Here is a 25,283-nt window from a genome sequence, read left to right as displayed (position 1 = left end):
TTTCATCAAGAAATGGGAATTTATAGCAGGTTACAAAATACATTATAAAAGATGAAAATAGATCCCAGGACTCATAAGTCTTACTTACTACCTTACTAGAATTTATCTTCTCTTTTGTGGTTATATTTAAGAGGTAAGAATATTGTTTAAGAGATTAAACCTCCCCCCCTTTTTTTCAGCTATATTTTCAGGTTAAGTTGCACTCGATTAGGACAGTGGGCCATTGGATATGTCACAGGAGATGGTAACATCCTACAGACCATACCTCATAATAAACCTTTATTTCAAGCCCTGATTGATGGTAGCAGGGAAGGATTGTAAGTATTAAACATTTTGTGGTTAAAGGTATTAATTCATTTTTTTTTATTTGGAAGATTAAAAATATAAAATATATGAATTTAAAATATGAAATATTCAATTGTGGGAATCTTGGAGAACAGTTGAATAGCATCATTTACTTACATGTTCTTAATTATGATCTTTTCATTATTTACCTCAAAAAAAAACATAGTTGACTAAATTAATTCAAAACAAATTTATTTAGCAGCAAATGGAGATATGTAATATATATGTGTGTGTATTTTATTTATGTGTGTAATTACACACATATATAGTATGTCTGTAATTATACACATATATATTATGTCTCTCCATGTATATATCTTTTTTAAAAGAGAAGTTAGTTTTCCCTGAAATATTTCAAGGAAGTTTGTCAAAGAAGTAGCTGTTTTTACCTATTAATTCCTCTTTTGACACTGCCTTTAGGATAATTTAACATATTTGTCTGTCTTAAGTGTCTTTAGTTTACATAGTTTATATCATCTTTAAGTTTACATAGTTTATAGTTCATGTTAGCACTGCCTCTTAGGATTGTTGTGAGGATCAAATGATATTATAATTGTAAAGAAGGCACTTAATGTAGTGCCTGATGTTATATAAATGTTAGTTACGATTATTATCATTATTATTGCTGTAATACTAAACTGATGTCCTAATAGCTATTTTGAACAAAAAAAAAATTATTTTAGTTTTCTAAACCACAGCATGTGTATGTATTTTTATGTATTTACATAAAACACATTTAAGCATACTTGCATATCATTCTAGTACCTAAAAGTGTACTGTTATTGTTTCTCAGTTTAATAATGCTCTTAACTCAAAAGAAGCCTTGGGAATCTGGTAAACTCCCTATCAGTAAAAGTACATACTTTACTCATTCCATTTCAGTATCACACATTTCTTTTGCTTTTTCTTCTGTTTTTCTTTTACCTCTGTCTTGCTCAGTTCTATTGCAATTTCTGTGATGAGTAACTCAGAGGATTTGAGCTGTTCAGCAATATACATATCATCCAGAATGAGACAGTCCAATAGAGTTGTATAAGAAAAGGTGATTCATTAAATTCATAGGTCATTCATGGAAAAAAAAAGGAATAATAATAATAAAAGGGATAGAATTAGTTTTATTTCATCTATGGATTTTAGGAGATGAGCAGGATTAATCAGTAGAGCAGTAAGTTTTGATGAGCATCTGAAACTAGTATTTATATAAATTTACTGTTCATACTTGTAATATTAATACAATACAATGCAATACAATAGTAATACAGTTCTTTAGAGTTTGTTTAAAGATTTTTTTGTATTATTAGTAGATATTAGCCATTCTTTCCAAGACATTATCAGAGATGATAATCTAATCTAGATCACAGGTTAGCATATCCAATGTTGCAACAGGACAAATCTATGCCTGTTTTGTATAGCCTATGAGTGATGAATGTGTTTCAGATCATTTTTGTTTGTTTTATTTTACATTTTAAAATAGAAACTTTGTTTTAAAATGTAAAAATCATTCTTATCTTGTACTTATTAAAAACAAACAAAAACCAGGGAGGCCATAGTTTCACTAGCCTTGGTCTTAATGAACCACAGATGGATTAATTTTGCCATAATTTATCATTTCTGTAGTTTGTATTTGTAGACAGGCTAATCTCAAATTTAGCTAGATGCTACCCGGTAAAAAGTATTGTCCTATGGCATCTTTCCTAAGAAACTAAGAATGTAAAACTACATATTACTAAAGTTGTGCATTGCAGTAATCAAATTTAGAGCATCCTAATTTACAAATTAAAGTAATTACCATTTTAAGAGTATGGTGTGATTTTTTTTCCCCTTCTTGTAAAAAAATTGCTACTTTTTTGTGATCAAATACAACTTATTAACTGGGTAATAACTGCTAATGATTTGCCATTAGCTCTATGTGTATGCAAATATTAAGTCAGGAGTTGTAAAGTAGTGTTGTAGAAGATGAGCTGGACTTGTTCAGCAAAGAGCAGATTTTTTTTTGCTCCTTTTGACGTCATAAGCATGTAGGGAAATTATTTAATCTTCTCAAGCCTCACTTTTCTTATTTATAAAGTGAAATAATGACATCTGAGTTACTTATCTTCCATTGTTGTGAAGGTCAAACAAGATAATTATGTAGACTATTTTAGAAAACTTAAAGCTGTTATTAATACTTGATTTTTAATTATAATTGATATTTCATATTATAGTACATATATGCATACATATATATCACATAATAATTGATAATCATAAAGTATAAAAGGATTGTATGGGACATGGGATCATTGGATTTAGTTGCTTTTAAGAATACAAATGTGTAAAGTATCCAGGATAGATGATATTTTAGTTTAATGATCATAAACAGGGATAGAAGCTCTTGGCCAGAATACCTTGGCCATTTTCAAGATGACAAATACTGAAATGATTATTCTAAAATCCAATTTAGAGTTGCCTTTATTATTGTTTTCCTCTATTTTAGTCCTTCACTATAATGGAGAACAATGGATCAGTTTCATTTTCATGTGCTTGAAGAGAGTAGCCTTCTCCCCTATATATATAGCCTCTCAAGCCCCTATTCCCTTAACATTTCCTTTGGAACTTAGTTTCCATCCCTTTAATTTTCCTTGTCACTCTTTTTCTGAATCCTTTCTAGGTTTTCCACATCCTTTTAAAAGTCTGATGACCAGAATGGGACACAATACCTTATAAGGGTATAAAAGTAAAAAAAAAAAAAAAAAAAATTACACCCACTCCCCCAGTCCTTGCATGTCATCATTTTTTAATTCACCCCAGAATCATGTTGGCTTCCCCTTTTCCCCCCACAATGGCATTGCATGGCTCACTCATTCAGATTATAGTCAATGATGACCACCACTTCCAGGTCCGTCCAGCTCTCCTCAACCCATCCCATTTTAGTATTGCTTGTACCTTTTCCCCATACCCCAAAATTTTATTCAACAAACATTTATTGAGTACTTAGCTTGTATAAAGCCCTGTGTTGGGTGATAGGGGAGGTGGGAAGTGACACAAAGAGGTGTAAGACACTTTTAATGCTCTTGGTAAACAAGCAAGCCAGTTTGATGAGATGTATGCAAATGAGTATGCAAGGAAAATAAATTCTTATTAGAGTTCAGAGGAGGGAAAGCTTTCAATTTAGTCCAAAAGGAATTAGTAGACATGCTTATTTTGAGTGTGAGAGATACAAAGACAAAAAATTTAACCATCCTCCCCACACATTTTATGCAAGAGGTCATATTTCCTTTCATCTTTGAATTTAGAAGGGGAAGATAACTGTATGAGGGAGAGAGAAAAAGAGATTCCACCTGGATGGGAAAAATATGCCAAAAGCACCTAGATGGGAAAATGTCTTTACAAAAGGAATATCTCTGAAGCAAAACAGGTGCTTCGTTTTGCCTAGAATATCATACTGGAAGGAACCAAATTATGAAGGATCTTAGATGTCAGGCCTAAAGAGTTTGAATATTGCTCTCTAGGCAGGAGGGACACATTAAAGGTTTTTTGTTGTTGTTGTTTGTTTTTGTTTTTTTCAGCAAGTCAGTGATGTAGTCTTAATTCTACATCAAGAAATTAATCTGACAGTGCTGAGTACCTAGTAGGTGTTTACAAAATGTTTATTCATTGATTTATTGACATTGCTATATAGCCTAGCTTCTTAAACTGTGGTTCACAACTCCTTTTGGAGTCTCACAACTCCTTTTGGGGTCATGAAATTATGATTTGTTATCATGCTTTATTTGTATGCCTATTTTATGTACCTATATATCCAGGGTCATGTAAAATTTTCTCAGGCAAAAAGGGTTCACAAATGGAAGAAAGTTTAGGAAACCCAAACTCTAAATGGTATGCTTTATATTAAGTATATCTCCCTTTTTTCTTTGTAGAGATGTTGGATTTTGAGTGGGAAACATTGCCATACTGTCAATTTCGGTTGATATTTTAATTTTCCTTACCTGCTTTTCCCTCTCTTTCCTTTGTTGTTGTTATTATTTTACAAAGAATGTCTCCTTGCATAGGGGAGAAGGGGAGGAATATATTTGGAAATGAAGATGATATAGAAAGAAAAAATATTACCTTTTAAAAATAGTAATAATGATATGAAAAAGAGTAGGTGGCAGTGAGTATAGAAAAGAGAGATTGCCAAATTACATGGGCATCATTTGTTTTCAGTTACTCTACATTTGTTTTTAGTTACTCTACATTTGTTCTCAGTTACTCTACATTTGTTACTAGTGAAGTTTCACTTCTTTTTAAAAATAATTTTCCCACTTTGCCAAAAGTATTTTGAAAAAAAACATTTTTTTTTTTACAAAAGGGTATTTTCAATTCTAGGTAATTTTCTCTGACCTCCAGATACTGAGTATATTATTAGTTCCTTCTGTCAGGCTATCCATAAAATTGCTTATAAGAGTCAGCCCCCCTGGACAGATTACTGGAGATTATATGTCTATATATATATATATATATGTATATATATATATGTATATATAAAAGACAGGCCTTCATTTGATCTCTAATTATATGGTTTCCTTCCCTCCTCCTTCTCTCCCTCTCCCTCTCCCTCCCTTTCTCTCCTCTCTTGAGCTAGATCTCTCTTTTCTCTGATACACACACATTGATAAAAGCTGCCTGCTGAAATATAGTCTTTCCTTTTCCCAAGGTCTTTTTAAATAATCTTAATCTTTAATGTTTATTAAAAAAAAAAAAAAAAGGAAAATCAAAGTAACTACCCATACTCAATTGAATCTCATTCATTTTGTGTTTTTCAAATTTTTTTTGTAAAAGAAGTTTACTGTTACATCACTCCCACATGAAACAAATTGGTTATTAATTTTCTTCATATGTTTACACATTAAAATATCATAGCAAATCTACATTTACATTAATCACTTATTTCCAAAGAAAACAGTTGACCTGTGGAATAAATGTTTCATTCTATGACAAATGTATTTTGCTGCTGTATCTCATGCCTGTTCAGTTACTAAAATTTACACCATTGAAGCCATAAGAGCAGGGAACTGTGCCTTATATTCTTTGTGTCCATCTTAGTGCCTAATATGATGCTTTGTACATAATAAGTACTCAATAAATATTTCTTGAATAAATAAGTGAATGAATGTTAAAGTGAAAGGGACTTTAAATGTAATAGAATTTGAGGAAAAGAAAATAGAGGATTATTTGTAAGTGAACCGTGTATTCTTAGGGATCCAAGGAGAGAGATTTATCATTAATGGGAATATGTTAAAAAGAAGTCTTTGAACAATATATATTTAACAAATTTAGATTTAGGATCAATAAATATATTTTACTTTTATCTTATATGATAACTTTTATTAGTTATATTAATAATTTTTGTTTCAAAATTCAGCTATCTGTATCCTGATGGACGAAGTTATAATCCGGATCTGACGGGATTATGTGAACCTACACCACATGATCATATCAAAGTTACACAGGTATGTTTGACTTCAGATGCATATGCTTTTAATTAGTTATTATTATTTAATGTTTTTTTTATTGAAAATTATTATGAATTTCAGAAGTAAGCAATCTTTACCAGTATCCTGGCTAAAAGACTAGATTTAATTCAGAATTATTTTAAATGGAATTTAAGGATGTACTTGCAAAAATTAGGCAGTTTTCTTCAAACTCTCAAGAGCTTTTTAAAAATTATTATTATTATTATTATTCCTCCCCTTCTGAATAGGGTTTTTATAGAAACTTGTTTTCTATTGGGAAGTAGTAGATTTATTTAAAAATAAATGAAATCCTGAGTAATTATTATAAGAGAATGGTGATAGGATATATAGAAGTATTTCAAGCCTTTTAGAGGTAATAATTTTGGAGAAGTAATTTTAAAAACCTATAGCTAGACATTTGCTTTTTATTCCTTCCAATAGAACATCTCCTTTTTATTTCTTATGCTTTGTGCTTTTGATATTTCTAAATGAATATCATTTATGTGGAAGTAATATAGTATGTGAGCATATCTGGGAAATGAATCCTAATTTTTTTTTTGCCCTTATACTCACTATTTTCTGTAATGTCCACTAGAGAATCTAAAATGTACATGATATAGATGATTTCTGAAAGCCTTGAAAAAATTATGTGCAGGAGAAGGAGTTGGTTTTTATCTTATATATGTCAAATCTTAAAAAATAAAGAACAGTTTTAAAACCTATATTGTTTGAGACAGAAAAATTTTAATAAATTTCTTAAAGAGAAATTTACTTTGTCCTTTTTCTGACTTTTAAAAAAATTTGCTGTGATTATATCCTTAATTCTTTTTATTTAAATAAACCAATGAGCATTATTTCCTGAAGCCAACCTTTTTTAAGTTGTATAGTCAATTCAGTTCTTTCATAATTTTTTGGCTAAATTGTCCCTGTGGTCAAAGGGAGTTTTCTTTAATTCATGTTTTGATGATTTTAAGTTTCTCTTTTGGATATCCATTATCAATATTGTTAAATAATTATCACTTTTGTAGCTCTTTGGTAATTTTTTGACTTTATTACTTGTTATGCGGTTCTTTTCCATGTGGGTAATACTTATATTCAACAAAGTTTTACATAGTTTTCAAACTTTAACAACAAATTAGTATTTTAACTCACTCTAATTTTATTTTTTCTTTCCACTATTGTCCTTTTCTATATTTCTTTTAAATTTATAAATTAATCTATACAGACTCAGGTTCTCTTAGCAACTGAATACTTGAAAGCATATATTTGAGATTTGCCACACTAGAAGGATTCAAACCAGAAATAAGAATGACTCTAGATAAAGAAGCTGTTTGACCAACTTTATTAATTATTTTATGACATTACATTTTTAGTGAATTTCCTTTTAGTCTTGGAATTTCTATTGTTTGTTTATCCTTTGCTTTTGAAGAGGACCAATGACATTATGGATGATGTCTTGACTTTCACATGAATTAGATTTAAATGAGGCAGAGCTGTATACAGTCAAAGGCCTGAGTCATGGAACATCCAGTGGCAGAACAAGTTGAGATAACTGACAATGGCACAGGATGCAATGGATGACATTGATATCTTTAATGCCTGACCAGGCTCTAAGAACTCTGCAGCAACGGCTTCATCAGCCTTCATGATCATTGGAACAAATTGTTCTCACCTGAGAGAAGACTTTTACATGTTTGGGGCAGACATCGCCCTAATTCACCAAAAGGTTTGGGGCTTGTTGGTAATCCTCAGCCTGGTTTTGCTCATTGGCCAAGACAATTTACCAAGGTGTGCCTGCTGTGTGTGCTATAGCTTTTCAAAGCCACAAGTGAGAGTTGGGTGAAAGTACAAACCAAAGGCACATAAGCAGTCCTGAGAAGAAATTATCAAGTTCTCATACTAAAGTGCTAGTCTTCCGTGAATACCCCATGGATTGGCAATATAATAAGTACTATATGCATATTAGTTTTTTTTTTAACTAAGCACAGAGAGAAGGGAAATGCTATTTCAAATTCAATGGTTTAAAAATAAATATTGAAGTAGTTTTGAAAATATTTTTGTTTTTTTTAATGTTCAAATGAAATGGAGAAGAAAATATATAATTGAAGGCAGGACAAAAATAATCTATAATAGCTAAATTTTTAATATTTGAAAAATGATATGACTTGATATGAAAGGAATTTGATGTTTATAAGCTAAATACTTTAAGTATTGTATTCACATTTAATTTAAAATAGTTTTTTTCTTTAAGTCAGTATAACTGGTTAAGGAAAGTTGATCCTTTTACAAAAGAAAATGGAAAATGTTAAATAACCTATAGTATATAGACTTTTATATTTCTAATAAAAACTTTTATTTGTAAAAACTACTATTTCATATTTGATGACCCAATTATGGTCATCAAATTTATGTTGGCATTTGCAGCGTGTATTAAGTAGCAAAGTAATCTTGTTGGTATCCAAGTGTGAGGTATTTTGGGTAATTATTATTTAAAGAAATTCTGTTTTAGCTGATCTTCCTGGAAATGCATTAACTTTAACTTTCTCTCATTCCAGGAACAATATGAATTGTATTGTGAAATGGGCTCTACTTTCCAGCTTTGTAAAATCTGTGCAGAAAATGATAAAGATGTAAAGATTGAACCTTGTGGGCATTTGATGTGTACTTCTTGTCTTACTGCATGGCAGGTATTGTCATGATTTTACTTGGTTTTTTATTGATTTAAGTCATATATTCCCTTTTCATATCACCGATTTTTATTTTGTAATACTTTCTTATATAATGAACTTCTTAATTCTGTAAAAAGAAATTAATTTTTAAAAAATTTCACACCTTAAATATACATTTATGTTCTAGATTAGGTTGTTGTTGTTGTTGTTGTTGTTGTTGTTGTTGTTGTTGTTGTTATTGTTTGTGAGGCGATTGGGGTTAAGTAACTTGCCCAAGTCACACACCTGTGAAGTAGTAAGTGTCTGAGTCCAGATTTGAACTCAGTTCCTCCCTGACTTCAGATCTGATGCTCTTTAAACTTTGCCATCTAACAGCCTTCCCACTCCTTCCCCCTGGTTAGTTTTTTTCATTTCCGAACTATTTTTTTCTTCCTATGTAGTTGTTTTACTGATGATGATCATTGCTGCTTATCCTAGGGAAAGAAAAGAATTTAAAATGTGGAATCAACAAGTTGCAAGCATATAGCAGAATACTTGAAAATGCTAAGAGATAATGACATTAATAATATACTCCTGAATTCAGCAATATTTATAATTCCATTGATTTTTAACTTCTTAAGCAGCTCAGTGAAATAATGTTTCTATTTTCAAGCATATTCTATTTAAAAACAAACATATGGCATCATTCACCTGTTTGGGGAAAGATGAGGAAGAACAAATTAAGCTCCAACTGTTTTTGTGGGAATGTCTCAATGAGACCTGAGCTGATAGTTCTTTCTGTTTTGCAGAATAAGGATTAAGTTGATAGTAAGCCTTTGGATTGACAGCCTTCAATCACACATTTTTCCCAGACACAAAAAATTACTCTTTTGTTTGTTCACTGTGGGACATTTTTCAGGTACTATAGATTTTTGGGCTGGAGAGATTGAAGATCAAAATGTATCCACCATTATGTAGGGCCTATTTTGCTTCTGTTCTTTCCTGGGATGCTTAATGTTGAACAGCCACTCACTTCAAATCTACCCTCTTTCTTCTATCTTGGGACTTGATGATTCCTAATCATTTTCCTGGCAAAATGTTAATCTCTATTGCCACATGAAAATTGGAATTGTCATATTGACTGTAATAGAAAAGTAACACTGAAGTAGGAGCCTAAAATCTACAACATCATGGTAGAATCATAATCAGCCTTTACCATATAAATCAGTGTAGTAAACTTTCGCATATTTGCTTGCCTAAAGTGATTTAAATTATGTCTCTAAAGAGAGAAAATTTATTTATTTTTCCTCTTTTGGGGAAAATAGTACTGCTACTTGAAAAAGTGAGGCCTGTATATACATATATATTTTTTAAAAGCTATAATATAAATTTGTCAGTTGGTGGCTTCACTGTTGCAAAAGACATGAGTTGTTCCCAGTTGTTATAACTGACATTATTTTCTATATTATTATAATTCTAATATATTTCCATTTATTCTCCATCTGGTACAATTTATCTGCTAATTAATCTTTTTCTAAGCCTCTGTGCTTTTTAGTATTACTGAAGTAGCCTCATATGAAGACATAAAGTTGGCAAATTAGTTACATTCAATAATCATTCTTTTTCCCTCCAAAGTTCTGTTCCATGTTATGTTTAGAAATTCAAGAAATTTGTTAGCTGTCAGTCACTAAAAGTAGATATTTGAGGAACAAATCCCAAAAAAGTAATAGAAGGGTCAGAACTAGTAAAATAAAACTTAGATTTAGTAATAATTCAGAGTAGAAATATGAACATTTTGTCCATTGACTATTATATTTATTTCATTGTGATATTATTTAAATATACTCATCTTTCGTATTGAGATTTGTAACTGGTAAAAGTCATTTTTTGAAGTAGTTTGCATAGTAAGATAAATATAGACTTAAAATTGCAATATAAAGTAAATAGAGGCACAGAATAAAGAGTAAGAATGGAATCCATTGGGGAAGGAAAAAAACAAATGAATATTAAGGAAATAATTTACAATTAGTTTTAGCATCTAGTGCTTGAAAGGTGCCTTAGTGATCATCAAAGTCAACTCTCTAATTATATATATATATATATATATATATATATATATATATATATATATATATATATATATATATATATATATATATATATATATATATATATATACACCTTTATACCTCATATAAGATATACGAACATTTCAGTAACTTGGTCAGATGGTAAACCTAAGATAGAAACCCATGTTCCTTGAAATTAAACCCATTGTTATGTTTCCACTGTGCAGTATTGACTTCTCTGCTCTTGTAATTCAGTCATACCATTAATAACTACTAAACTTTTTTCTGCAAGTATACTGGACTTCTTATTCCTTTTGTCCTGAGAAATATTCACAAATTTATCCATTTTCTCATGGACTTGTTTCTTCGATCTTCTTGGAAAGCTGCCATTACAAACTTTGATGCCTATTCTCTACCCTCCTTCAACCCCTTCTTTATGTTGAAAATGTTGAGTTATTTTCCTCAAATCTTTTTTCACTTACCATGCTACTAAGTCATTTTTATGACAGAAACTAAAATGGTATCTGTGCTATCCCAGAGAGTGAACTTTTAGAAATTATTTTGCAATATTAAAAGAAATATGTGAAATGGTGTATTGAGAATATTTTTATTCTTTTTCAATATCAGAATCCCTAAGTGATTTTAACTAAAAGAATATTTAAGATTATATTCTAATTTCAGACCATTTCTTTTTTTTTTTAAATTAATTTCTACATGCAGGTTTTTATGTTCTGTAGTACTTATGCTTTCTTGATATGTAAGCATTGAATTTAAAATATTCAGAGTCTCAGTAAAAGTCCAATATATTTTGTCAAAAAACTGGTAAATAGAGGGCAGCTAGATGGCACAGTGGATAGAGCACTGGCCCTGAAGTTAGGAGGACTGAGTTCAAATTTAGCCTCAAACACTTAACACTTCCTAGCTGTGTGACCTTGGGCAAGTCACTTAACCCCAAATGCTTCAGCCAAAAACAAACAAGCAAACAAAAACCCAACAACAACCTGATAAATCAAACGGAAACAGAGGAACAAAAATGGAAAACATGTTTTCTACCAAAGGACGTTTATTAGCAAATCATTTTTCACATGACAAATATACACGAAGTTTTCTTCCCATTAGGTGCTACACTTTCAACTTAATCAAACTTTATTGAAGATTTAACTTTTGTATAATTAATGAGAAAATGAAGAAACATACTGTAGCGATGTCAGTTTTACCCACTGCAAGTGGTTAGTGTTTAATTGCTGTCATAATGGCTCATTAGTCATGCCTCAGGAGAGGTTTCATATACTTCTTTTCCCCCTCCAACTGAAACATCTGTGTTATTTAATAAATGGAATAAGCAGCCTCATTCTGCACAGAATACTAAGTGAGGTGTGAGATAATTTACCTCCTTAGAGATTCTATTTGATACTGTTTCATTCTGTATGCTTCATTTTGATTGAACTTTTGGCAAGAGCAGTGGTAGAATTTGCTTCTATTCCCTCAGCTGAATCAAATATTAACTAAGGCATTTTTTTTTCAGTGACAATTTTTATCTTCTATTCTGTAGTACCATATCTACTATAGGGCAGTGAAGACCCATATCAATAAATATAGGTTGAAAGTTTATGCTTCAGTATTTTGTCTGATATCAGGAGAGCGATTCACAACCTATTTGGTACCTTAAAATTTCTCCACACAACAAAAAGTTAGCACTTTCTAAAAGATATTATTGAATGCATATTATTGCTAAAAACTTTAATTCAATATAGAAAACAAATAAAAAATAAGCTCCACAAATTTGTTCTTATTGTTTCTTCTGTTTCAAAATATTTGATGGAAGCAAAATTGAGTGTTGATTTGTAGTGTCATCAGTCACTACACACACACACACACACACACACACACACACACACACACATACACACACACACGTTCCTGGAGTCCAGAACTGGGGTGGGGGAGTAGATGATGTTAGTGGCTAGAAAATCTTTTAGAGAAGGTGATATAGTGTAGTGGAAAGATTCTGGAATTAGAGCCAGAGGGATCCAAACTTGAATCTTATGTTTGCCAATTATTACTTGTGTGACGTTGCTCAAGCCACATAACTTTTTTTTTTTTTGCCTCAAAGTATATTATTATATTTATATCACCTTAAAACTTTCTTGCCTAAAAACAAAGAAACAGCAACAAAAAATAAATGGATGTGTGTCTACCCTCTTCCCCACTTCTACATCCTTCCACGTATTCACCATTTCCTTTTCCTTTACCTCAGGGCTGCTAAGGCCAATTCTTTTATTTATGTTTTCCACCTCAAACTTTTGTCTTCTTTGGAATCTTCCACCATTCTTAATTTCTCATTCTTTTCCTTTCTCCTTTTACCTCTCTCCAGGGATATGGTTAAGTGCCTAGTAAATGTATTCTTTCTTCCTTTGGTCTCACTTACTATGTGACACTGGGCAAATAGCCCAGGTCTGAATTAGTTTCTTCAAGTATAAAATGGAAATAATTGTAACAATGCCTAGAATGTTGTGAGCATCAAATTAGATATTTGTAAAACAGCAAAGTGACTGGTACATGGAAGGAAGTTACTTCATAAGTCGTTCTTCCTTTGTTCCTCTCTCCCTTCCTTCCTTTTTTTCCTTCCTTCTTTTTTCTTCCCTTTACTCTTTTGTCTTCCTTTCTTTCCTTTTCTTATAGTCTTTCTCTCCCTCTCCTACAGTCACTTTCACTCTTATGAAATCTCTTCCATTATCTACTGCAATCTATCCTCCTTTCCTATAATTTCTCAAACTCCCCCCTCTCCAACCTCAAAATTATTGGCTTCTTCCCTGACCTCTTAAAATTAAACAAAAACTCTTTTTCTCTTGACCCTGTCACATCCACAAACAGTAAGCCTATATATTTCACCTTCCTCTCAGTGCCAAACTTCTAGAAAGTTTTTTATAGTTTTACTTTCTTAACATTTATTCCGGAAATAAGCGATAGTACCTTTGTATTCTACTCTCTTCACTCCACAGTTGGACTATTATATTCAGTTCTTATCATCATACTTTTGTAAGTACATTGATTAGATGGATTAAATCTAGAGGTGGAAAACCAGAATAATGAAATATTTTTGAGTCCATGTCATAGTACTAATACTTCTGTAATCTTTTGTCCTTGCTCTTTTTATTGCAAAGAATAAGTATTAAAATAAGTATTTTTATTTTATGATTTCTACTTGTCTGAGCTATATTTCTTTTGACTCTGAAAAGGAATCATTTCTTATGGTACTAATCTTTCTTCTCCACAGTAGAGGTTTTAAAAGCATGTACTTTTGCCTATCATTTCTTTCTTTGCTCAACCAAAAAAGAAAAAAAAGATACTGTGAATTTTTGAATCTCTGTGAACATTAGTCTGTGCTTTAGAGTATTTTTAGAATACCAAATGTGTTCAGGTTTTAATGAACATTGTCGTTAGTTGAATTTTACCTCAAATATTTGAATGCTTAGTGTATGTATTTTTACTTTAAAATTTACTGATTACTTTTCTGATGCAATTATTCATTTGGAAAAGAAAAAAAAAGAAAATGTTCATATATAGATCCAAGTATAAATATGAATTAATATTTCCATCATAATGGCTGAATACCTGACATAAATGATATGCCCATACTCATAAGTTAAATAAAAAGTGCTTTTTTCCTGAAATTATATGATTTGGATTTTACTTAATTTTTTTGGTTCTTGATTTTTAAATAATACTATATACATATATATGTATATATATACATATATATGTATATATGTATATACATACACACACACACACACACACACATATATACTGTTCTTTTGTTTAAGAAGAGAGGGGTTGAAAGAACTGGATAAAAAGGGGGAATTTAAACTCAGTGTAGGAAAGGGATCTCATCAGTAAATTATTTATTGCAAGATGGAGCATCTTATATGGATCTAGTCTGAAGGAATTTGTGCATAGTAGATTACTTCCTCTAAGAAACTGTTGTGCTTTGATATAAAAACATTTCTTCTTAAGAGTAAGATAAGTCCCAACTTCTAGGGACCTCTGGCATTCACAAACATGAGAGTGTATGGATCTAGAGAGGAGACTGCATTGTATTTGGGATGAGGAGGGCAGGATATAGAAATGGACTACACAATTTAGAGCATATGAACATTTCTACCATGAGGCAGTGCTTTTACTTCATTATTAACCTCATAAATGATAATTTTAAGAATGATGTACCACAGATGAGAAAAGGTAAAGAGAGAAAATCTGAAAAAGGTAACAATAGAATTTATTAGAAGAAATCACATATGAAATTTGAGAAATTTTAATTCAACAAGGTACATAGAATAAAGACAGAATAGATAAGTTTTTATGAACCATGAATCAAAGAATAAGAATTCAAAATATATAGAAGGAAAAAATCACAAATGAAGAGAATAAAGAATTTTTTTAAAAGGTGAAAAAAGCACTAGAAAATCTAAGTAATAGGAGGAGTAGTTTTTGAAGAGAAGGGAGAAAGGAAGATGAATTGAATAACTTAATAAAAGAAAATATCAGTAAATTATATACAACATCAAAACTAAGGAAAAGATTGACAAAGGGAAGCAGAGGTGAGAAGAGGTTATAGAAATAGTTACAACTAAGTAACTTAAGCAAAACTAATAATTGAGAAAGAGTGCTGACCTAAAGAAGGAATGGAACCCAAAAAATTAATTTTAAGTGCTAATACCGCAAAAAGAAGGGAACACAAAAACTTACCTCTCAAAATTTTAAATGTGAATAAATTAATCCAGTAAAAAAAAATAATGCGGTACATTGGATAAATGAAATCCCATTATCTGTTACAGGAAAAAAATATATCTTATAAACAATATATCTTAAATATATCTTGTAAATATATCTATAAAATGTGAATATAATAAAAATGAGAGAATATAATAAATAGAAAGGAGGCAAGTTTTAATATTGTTTTCTTTGTATCTTCTATCAAAGAAAGAATAAAAATTCACAAAGATAAAAAAGAAAATGTCATGATACTTAATGAAGCTATAAATTGATATCAGCATTAAACATATACCTCAAATTTCATATCATTTAAATTCATAAGATAAAAAAAAAACTAACCAAATTGAAAAATATAGATAGCCACCCAAAATTCAGAATGCTTTAATGTTTTTCTCTCAGAGTTAGATAAATTTGACTGAATGAGAAATAAAAGGAAAAAAGATAAAATTGAAAGAAAAAAATAATGCTGGATTAATCATAATTGAAATATATATGGCACCAGTAAAAAAAAAATATATATATATATACACACACATATCAGTAATACATAGTATCTTTGGCAGGGAATTGATCATATATAAAGCCATAGAAAAAGTTCAAATACATGTAAATACAAAGAATGCTAAACATTCTTTATGGATCATAATAAAATTTTTAGGAACCATGAATGAAAGGCACAATCCTAAAACCTAATCAAAGTCTTAATGGGTTAAAATAGGTGCAGAATAACCAACCTAAGAGCCATATAAGACCAGCAAAATCTAAGCAAAAGCTGAGGCAACTACAGGTTATGATGAGCTGAAAGCTTGGTAAAACAACCTCCCACTGCTTATGTTTTGAAAATTGATAATTTTGTATAACCTGCAAATGATGCCACAACTGTCTAAATAGTCCTTGACAGAAAAAAGGTTCCCCACCTCCGGGTTAAAAGATTGTTTGTTTCATGATTTATCAAAAATTTTAGAGTGATACATGTTTTATAACAAAATGTAGGATTCCAAAAATGAGCCCTTATAAAAGGTGAATGGGTGCAGGGCTTTCTGTCTTACTAGATATGTAAGTGGATTTTGAATTTAGTACAGGCTATTAGCATCATTTAAAACAACAATAACAATAATTTCTAGAGAGTACACATTTGACCTGTTCTTTGCTGTATATGTAGTTAAGCAGTCATTCAACAGAACTAATGCTTAATGTCTCAATTGATAATAAATTATAGCTTCACTGAATTTCATAATAATATAGTTTCCATAGAAAATCTTATGAGGTAAAAAATTCCTATTAGATTAAATACCATTGTAAAGACAAATTCTATATAATAAAGGCATTGTCACTGTGATTGGCAGTGAAGTGCTTCTGCTATACAATAGATAAGCTAAACAGTAAATGTTTCCTATCCATACAAGTGAATGTCCTTATATTTCTGAGTATGTGAGGAAAAAAATGAGGCAGGTGACCTTGTTCACTTCTCCCTCCTCCCTTTAATCCAGTTCACTTACATGTCGTGGCATCCACACACTGCCTTTGAGAATGAGGGACAAACAACAACCACAACTTCTGTAAATAGAAATGAGCTGAGTGAGTGAGTTTAAGATAATGGTGTAGTAGAAATTCTTTTTAAAGGAGTATATGTGATCCTGAATTTTATCTTGTTCCAGATAGTGGTAAACTAAAATAGAGATTTCTTACTTTAAATGGGTGATGTTGAAGTTCCTTTTCAGCAACCAGGCAATGGTGAAATTTTTTTTTAATTAAAAAAAATTTAAATTATATCAAATGAAGTTCTCAAAGTTCGGTGAAAATGAATCTTTAAAATAATCTTTTTGGTTTCTTTAACGTGATACAGTGTCTATAGACCTTAGTGTTATTATCTTTAACATGAACATAATTATTGTTGTCTCTGTTTAGAAGATAGAGAATGTTTGTTGATATTTAAAACAGACAACATAGTTTTCTGTCTGTGTTTTAATTAAATAGTGAAAAGTTGTTTACATTCTTACCTCCTTTTGTAGAAATGTGATTAAAATTTGCCATTTATTTCAAGGCTGTTTTTTATAATGAAGTGGCATATTCTTTGATTCTTTTGCCCATTATAAACCTCAGTGTTATAGAAGGTGATTATAATAGATTTGAGGTGAGGGAAAAAAAAAAGCAATTCCTAGCAGAATCAGCTCATCTTCAGAAATGTTTCAATAAATTTGATGGGAATTTCTTGTTTAAAGGTAAGATTTGGAGTGAGACTAATGTCATCCTATGCAGTATTACCTCCCAATTGAGTTATGGAAAGAAGACAGGCAATAAATTCTGAAACTATGATTTTGCCATGATTTCTGAAACTAAAATCTGATTTCTTTGTTTTTACAGTCTTTTCTTGTAAATCAAAATTTAAATAGACCTACTTCTTGGAAGTTGATGTGTTTAGAATATGACTTGTCCTACAAATAGGAAGATTTTCCATATCAAATGTTAAAATGATTATCACTGTTATTACCGCTTGGTTCATTGTAAAATTCCTATGTCCTTTTGTTTAATTTCTGTAGTAACTCTATAGGAATGTTTTAATTACTGTAGAACATTTCAAACTCAAAGGTTTGAAAGCTCAGATCTTTGTTTGTTTAAAAAAAATCAAATACTTTATTTCCCCAGGATTTGTCTTTAAAGTTAGAAACATGTAAATTTTATTCATACTTTGTAACAATAAAACTTTGCCATAATCATGCATGTTATTCAAAAGCCAATGATCCATTTATTCTTTTATTCAGGAATCAGATGGTCAAGGCTGTCCCTTCTGCAGATGTGAAATAAAAGGAACTGAACCCATCATTGTGGATCCTTTTGATCCAAGAGATGAGAGCTCCAGGTGCTGTAGCATCATTGATACCTTCAGTATGCCAATGCTAGATTTGGATGATGATGATGACCGAGAAGAATCTTTAATGATGAATCGTTTGGCTTCAGTTCGAAAGGTAAAAATTGAATACTATGGCCTGTAATAAAATGTTACCTAATAAAGCACAATTTACAACTAGAGATAAGAGAAGATTGCATAATTATAAATAAGATATTTGACATGCTTCATGAAAAATTTAAATCAGAATTGCCAAAAAGGGAAATCTTTTTTTTTAATTGATCAGAACTTCAGTTTGTACATTCTAAGTCAAAAAGAGGTTACTAGAGTGTCAGTGTGACTCTTGATTCTGTTTGAAAAATGGAACCAAAAATTTAATACATAGCAATGGGATACATTTAAGTCCAAGAAAAAAAAATTTACAAACCACAAATAGAATGTGTCACCAAAATGATTTTGTTTTAAAGACCAATGTAATCATTAATATTGAATAAATCCTTTGATTAGTATGCCCTGACACATTATATCTTGATTGGCCAACCTAATCTCTATTTAACTTTCCTGACACTATTAGTTATTCTGACTGCTTTCATACAGTATGCCTGTTAACTCTTCTGACCAAACATACACATTATGGTGATCCATTTATTTCTTCTGGATCTTTTGAGCCTTATTCCCAGGATTTGCCTACCAAGAAAATAGTACAAACTTCAATAAATGGGTAATAAAATAAAATAATGGCTATAACAACCATTAAATAAAAATGGGTAAGAAACATAATGGAAGAACAGGTCAATATATGGAGAAGACTAAGAGTAGAAGGAGGGGATAAGTAGGCAAAGAGAATAAAGCAAAATGTTCAAAGAAGGGCGAGACAAAAACAGATCACCTTGGTTGCTTTTCTCAGGCTCTGAACCCGTCACAGATTTACATGTGATTTGCTCTACCTGGCTGGCTTTAGGCTTTCCATCAAGGAGCTAACCTTTTTTATTTAGGGAGATGGGGATTGTAGGGTTTTTGTGTGTTTTTAAATTACTACTGACTCTTTACCCAAGAATTACTCATCTCACTCTTCATTCCCAAACTCACAATATTCTTAGTCCCTGCAATTTTGGAAGTTATAGTGAATAGATTACCTAGCAGTGTAGGTTATCCTAAGTCTAAGAGTAAAATTATTTTATGGAGAATTATTCTTTAACAATTTTTTTGTTTATTTTGTTTGTTTTAACCAGGAACAAAATTTGTGTAGTCTTTTTTTTTTTTTTTAAGTTAGGCAATCATATATCAGACAAGTTTCCCTGACTGCTCTCATCTGTCTGCAGTGAATTAAATATATCCTGTAACATGTAATTAAATTTCAATCTCTGTATATCATATCACAGCAAAGTTTAAGCATTAGATATGGCAACAAAGAAAGCCTCCATCCTACCACTGAAAGCAAACATGAGATATTATATTAAACATGCTTCATCTAGATTTCAAATCAGTTGCTGTTTAAAGGAGCATATCTTTTTTGAAAAGTTGGATAAAACTTCATTTTGTATATTCTCATTCAAAAAAGAGTCCATCTACTTGTCCATGTGATTGCTGATTCTATTTAAGTAAAACTAAAACCAAACTTCTTCAGTGTATTAAATTTATATGTAAGAAAGGTTGTAAGTAATGTTTTTTTTTCATTTACAAAGTCATAGAAAGTTAGATCTGGAAAGAATGTTAAGAGATTGTTGAATCCAACTTCTTCATATTCTAGAAGAGAAAACCAAAATCCAATCCATTATTGATGGCACTATTGAAACCTAGGTTTTGTGATTCCTAGTTAAATAAATGTTCTTTATAGTATGCAATAATATCTGTTTTTGAAATGTATATTTACTTAATTAGTTTGCTGGATCTGAATTTTAAAAAATAGAACATTTCATTATTTGGGGGGTTTGTACCTACTTTTCTCTATAACATTGACTTTGTTATGTTCTATGTTTGATTGCTGTTTTTACAGGCTCTCCCATTCCATTGACTGTCATTATTATATTCTCATTAGACTGACTTCTCCATCTTATTTTTAATTTAATTTAACTTTACATGAATGAAACATTTTATTTGGTCATGCATGTCCTTGCTGACCCAATGAGTATTTAAATATTAAAGTATTGTGTTTTCATTAACACTGTCCCATTCTTCTTTGGTATATTGAAGTTGCCAATATCTTTTTTATGGTATTTTTTCCCATTTCCTCCTTTAAATTCTTCACAGAGGATCTACTCAGTGTATTGTAGACCTTGTAGGACTTAATAATTCCTGAGGAACCATTGTATCACTTAGCTATCCATTTTGCTATCCCTTCTTACTGCACTGTCATCCTGTTTTCTTTTCTGACTATACACTTCCTTCATGATATACTTTATACCATTTCTTATATACGTTATTTTTAGAAACATTCAATAGTCTTATATGTTTAATGTATCTCTCTACAGTTTTGATTTTTTGCAGTTATGGTGGTATTTAATGATTGGCAATCCGACTATAGATGGGGGTTAAAAAAAAAAAGCTTTATTTCTCTAGACATCTATAGCAGTACAAACAAGCTTTCAAGTGAAACTTAGGAAATTCAACTTTGTACTTACTTTCTATAAGAATCATTCTTTCAAAGTCTTATATTGTAATTATTTTTGACCTAGATAAAGTGGGGGGAAGGGATGTGTGTGTGTGTGTGTGTGTGTGTAAGAGAGAGAGAGAGATAGAGACAGAGACAGAGGGAGGGAAGGAGGGAGGGAGGAAGGAAGGAAGATAAATGAAGACAGGCAGGCAGGAAGGCAAGAGGGAGAGAGCAGGAGAGGACAATAAAGATGGTTGCTTGATATCCATATCTTATCATGCTTATTCTCTGGTTATGCCCATGATAAAAGTTTTCTTTCAACTGTTGGATACATTGACATTGAGAATCAAAAATTCATCAAGGTAACACAAATGGTTGCTAGGATTTAGATCTCCAGAGTCACTAGCTAAGATTCTGTTTTATCTTCCTGCCTCACTGTATAAGCAAAAGGCCATTACTCTATTGAATCATCAGATGCTTTTTGTGCAGCTCAATCTTATAGCAGAGGTGATACACATACATCAGATATTCATTTTTTGGCATGAGATTTCTCCAATGTTTGTGACTCATTCTGTGTCTTCATTTTTAAAAATGTCTCATTCTCTCATTCCCTCAATGATTTGTCTTCATCATTTACTCAGACTATTAAATGTTTTTATCTGTTATTTCTATTACTCTTCTCATCTTTTTCCTCTGTTATGATCAGCATTTTCTATTTGCAATACAAATATGCCTTCCTATTGCAAGCATGTTGTTTTCTCCATATTTTTAATGCCATCATCATGCTTTTGGGAATTATATGATAGAACTCTTTAGACTTCGTTTGTGGAGTTCATTTCCATTACCATCACAATATTCAGGGCATAAAGTTAAAAACATAATTTGGTTTTTTAAAAATTTCTAAATTGAGAGTAAAGCAGCTTTCATGTAATATATAGCTAAGTAAATGCAATATATAGCTGTATTGTAGACTAAATGGATTGCTTTCCTGGAAAAAGCTGTGTTACTATTTTTATAATTGGAGGATGATATAGATTCTTTCCAAGAAATCATATAACCATATGTGTTCTTGAGCTTGGTGCTATTTAGTGTGTCAGTGGAGGACTTCAAGAAAAGTCTGGGGTATTGCCAAAAGTAGTGCTAGTAATTTGTTAGATTACATTACTCTTTCTGACTTCACACACATTCATTTTAAAAGAAGGTTTCCTGCTGATATTCTGTCTTTGGCTAAGACATAAATGTAATCCATATCACTTAACATAGCAAATACCTTTGAGAAAATTTTTGCCCACTAGTTTTATCAGAACTCTTACATGGGGAAATTAACACTGTCTTGTCTTTACCTTTGAAAAAATTTATTTATGGGGCAGCTAGGTGACACAGTGGTTGGAGCACCAGCCCTGAATTTAGAAGCACCTGAGTTTACATCTGGCCTCAGAAGCCTAACACATCCTAACTGTATGACCCTGGGCAAGTCATTTAACCCCAATTGCCTCAGGGGGAAAATTATTGTACTAGTTGCTTATTTATATATGCTTTCTAGTATTACTTAAAATTCATCTTTTATAATATGCAGGAAATTTTGAGATAAATCTTGTGAAAATATATTACATGTCTTAGTACATGCATGAGAACCATAATTTAATCTTTATTTTATGCTCAGTCATAATTATGATCATTAATTATTATCCTGAGCATGCAGTAATGTCCTCAGGTAGTATAATATATAGAATACTGTTTGTCTCTGTATTAAATACTTTAGAATTGATGATTTTGCTGCCTCTGCATTTGCCATACCTTACTTCTTTGCCCTATTTTTTTTTAAGATAATGAGATGTAGTCAAAAGAGCTATAGTTTGGAGGCTTGGATTCAGCACCAACCTTTTCTGTTTATTATCTTTGTGACCAGGGACAAGTCATTTAATTCCCTCATCTTTAGGGAGTGTAACAGTTGTACTACCTTCTTCATGCTTCTGGAAAGAAAGTATTTTATAAATCTTAAAGGACCATATAAATGTGAATCATTATGATAACCTAGAAAGACTCCATATTGCCAGGGAAAAAGAGATAACTAAAGTTTTTAACAGCATGATCTTTGTAATTTTTCTCATATTACTAAGTGAATTAAAGGTACTCATCTCTTAGTGGAATAAAATAAGTTAGGTAAATTGATCTCTTGTCTTACATTCTGAACATTTCAGCCACGTTGTACTACTTATTGGTCAGGTTCTCACTTTCCTCTTCACATCTCCATCCCTTTGCTCAAGCTCTCCCTCATACCTAGATTGACGCAGCCCTTCTCTTCTCCCCATCTCCATTTAAACCTTTTGAAATTTTTTTCTTTAAAATTGTGAAACTTTCCCTGACCTCCTCATCCCTTCCAAGTTTGAAATGCTTTCACATTGCCCACCAAAACTCATTCAACATAGTTGGCTGTCTTACTATCACATGATGAAAATGACCTATGTTACAGGTTATTCATAAGTAATTTATATTTGAGTTTTGAACATACTATACTTTATTTACCTAATAATTCTGTTCTTGGACTAAGATTAAAATTAAATTTGAATTCATTGGCAGGAGAGAGATGGCCAATGATGATACTATTAATATTAAATTTTTTAAATATTAATATTAAAAATTTATTGGTAGAGTGTTCATCATTATATATATATATATATATGAAAAATATATATATATCATTACCAATGCTAGTTTTCTTGAATAAAGATGAAAATTGTATCTATAAGAAACAATCCTGAGGCCATTATTGTATGATATGCTTCAATGAAAGTATATTTTAGCTAATAAGGAAAAAGAAGGTAACTATTGCCTTGGAAAAGTCCTAATTCCTTAATTTTATGATATTCTTCATTTCCTAATAAGATGAAATTTTATATTCTCTCATAATAATTTCCATAGACAAAATACTGGTAGCTTCTCACCAGAGTTTTGTCATTTCCATCATAAAAGAATTTATGAAGACTTTTCAGAAAGAAAAAGAAATACTCATTAAAATTAGAATAGATAATTCAAATGAATATAACATTTAAACTTTGATTAATAGTTTTCTTATACCACTAACCCCCTTCCACCTCTCAAATGTAGAGAAAAAGTTTTATTACAGGCTTTCCAGATATTATTGTCCTAAATACATCATGTTCCAAGAGACTTTACCTGCTATTTATAATTAGTTTTTGTTATCATCTAATTTAACAATTGAGTACCATGCATTAATTTATTTTAGAATTTCACCAAACCCTATCTGTAAACTCCTTACCCACCATAATCATTTAGCATCTCAAGTAAGATTTTTACTTGCCCTAAGCTGAAGTCTAAAAATGTATATGCATTGAATTACATAATTGAGTCACAATGGAAATTCTGCCACTTAATAAATATGTGGCTTTGGGCAAGTCTTGTTTCTTCTCTTAGCCTGCTTCCTTGTACATGAAATGAGGAGGTTATATTTATAGTCTAATTCAGAAGACTGTAAGGAAAGTATTTCATACATCTTGAAGTACTTTCCAGAGTAGAAATATGAGAAGGTTCTAGAGCTATGACAATGTTTTTGTTGGGAATTAAATTCTCAGCAATGATGCAAATCATCAATATGACTACAATTTATGATCTTAGTGATTTGCTTAAAGTACTGAGAGCTTGCTTATTATCACATAATAAAGTACCTGTCAGAGTCAGGACTTAAACCCTTAAGATTAACCCTGACCTTTAAGACTAACCTTGTGCTAACTATAACATGTCATCTCTCTTAACTATTATATAAAGCTTTTCCTAATGGTTCTTCTTTATCTGTGTCCTTGAGGATTCTATAAGGATATAAACGATTAAGACATTTTGCCTTTAAAAACTTTATGGTTGGGGCAGCTAGTGGGCGCAAAAGATAAAACACCAGTCCTGAAGTCAGGAGGACCTGAGTTTAAATTTGACTTCAAATACTTAAGACTTCCCAGCTTTGTGACCCTGGGCAATTCACTTAACCCCAATTTCCTCAGCAAAAAACAAAACAAAACAAAACACAAAACAAAAAATTATTTATAGCCTAATTGAGAATTTGAGATATGCAAATAAATATCTACAGCATAAGATGGAATATATCTCCATAGTAAGCTAGTTTAATGAATAATAAATTCTAATACATTTTTATTAAATGAAAGGTATTTAGAGAGAAGGGAATACAATTGCAGAAATAAGTATAGGTTTCCTGGAATGGAGGTAGCATTTGATCTTGGCTCTAAAGGATGGGTAGCAAATGGATATATGAGATGAGTGAGATTGAGGAGGTGAGAATGACATTGAGTTGTTGAACCAGAATTACTGGAAGATTAGTAATGCTCTTAACTGTAAAAAGTGAAGTTTTGTAAGCAATGTGATTTGGTTGTGGCTGTTACTATTTTGGGATGGTAGACATGATTTGTGTTTGATACATGTTGGGTTTAAGATAGCTATAGAACAGTCATTTCTTAATATCTCATAACTAGCAGCGAAATTAGTTCACGATTTATACATTTG

At 31.0% G+C, this 25,283-nt stretch overlaps 1 protein-coding gene across 8 annotated transcripts in view; it reads left to right on the top strand.

The window, feature by feature from the left end:
• CBLB (Cbl proto-oncogene B) overlaps positions 1 to 25,283 on the top strand; it is a 209,626-nt gene that overhangs the window by 103,665 nt on the left and 80,678 nt on the right. For all 8 annotated transcript variants that reach the window (XM_074301094.1, XM_074301093.1, XM_074301091.1 and 5 more), the window contains exons 7-10: positions 180 to 317; positions 5,729 to 5,816; positions 8,375 to 8,506; positions 18,075 to 18,278. In XM_074301094.1, the coding sequence (XP_074157195.1) occupies positions 180 to 317; positions 5,729 to 5,816; positions 8,375 to 8,506; positions 18,075 to 18,278 (562 nt within the window). The remainder of the gene's footprint in view (positions 1 to 179; positions 318 to 5,728; positions 5,817 to 8,374; positions 8,507 to 18,074; positions 18,279 to 25,283) is intronic.

Source organism: Sminthopsis crassicaudata, chromosome 3 (genome assembly GCF_048593235.1).
Source record: "Sminthopsis crassicaudata isolate SCR6 chromosome 3, ASM4859323v1, whole genome shotgun sequence".
NCBI classification, from domain to species: domain Eukaryota; kingdom Metazoa; phylum Chordata; class Mammalia; order Dasyuromorphia; family Dasyuridae; genus Sminthopsis; species Sminthopsis crassicaudata.
The sequence above is the reverse complement of the archived record's forward strand: the minus strand, read 5'-3'. Positions and strand labels throughout refer to the sequence as shown.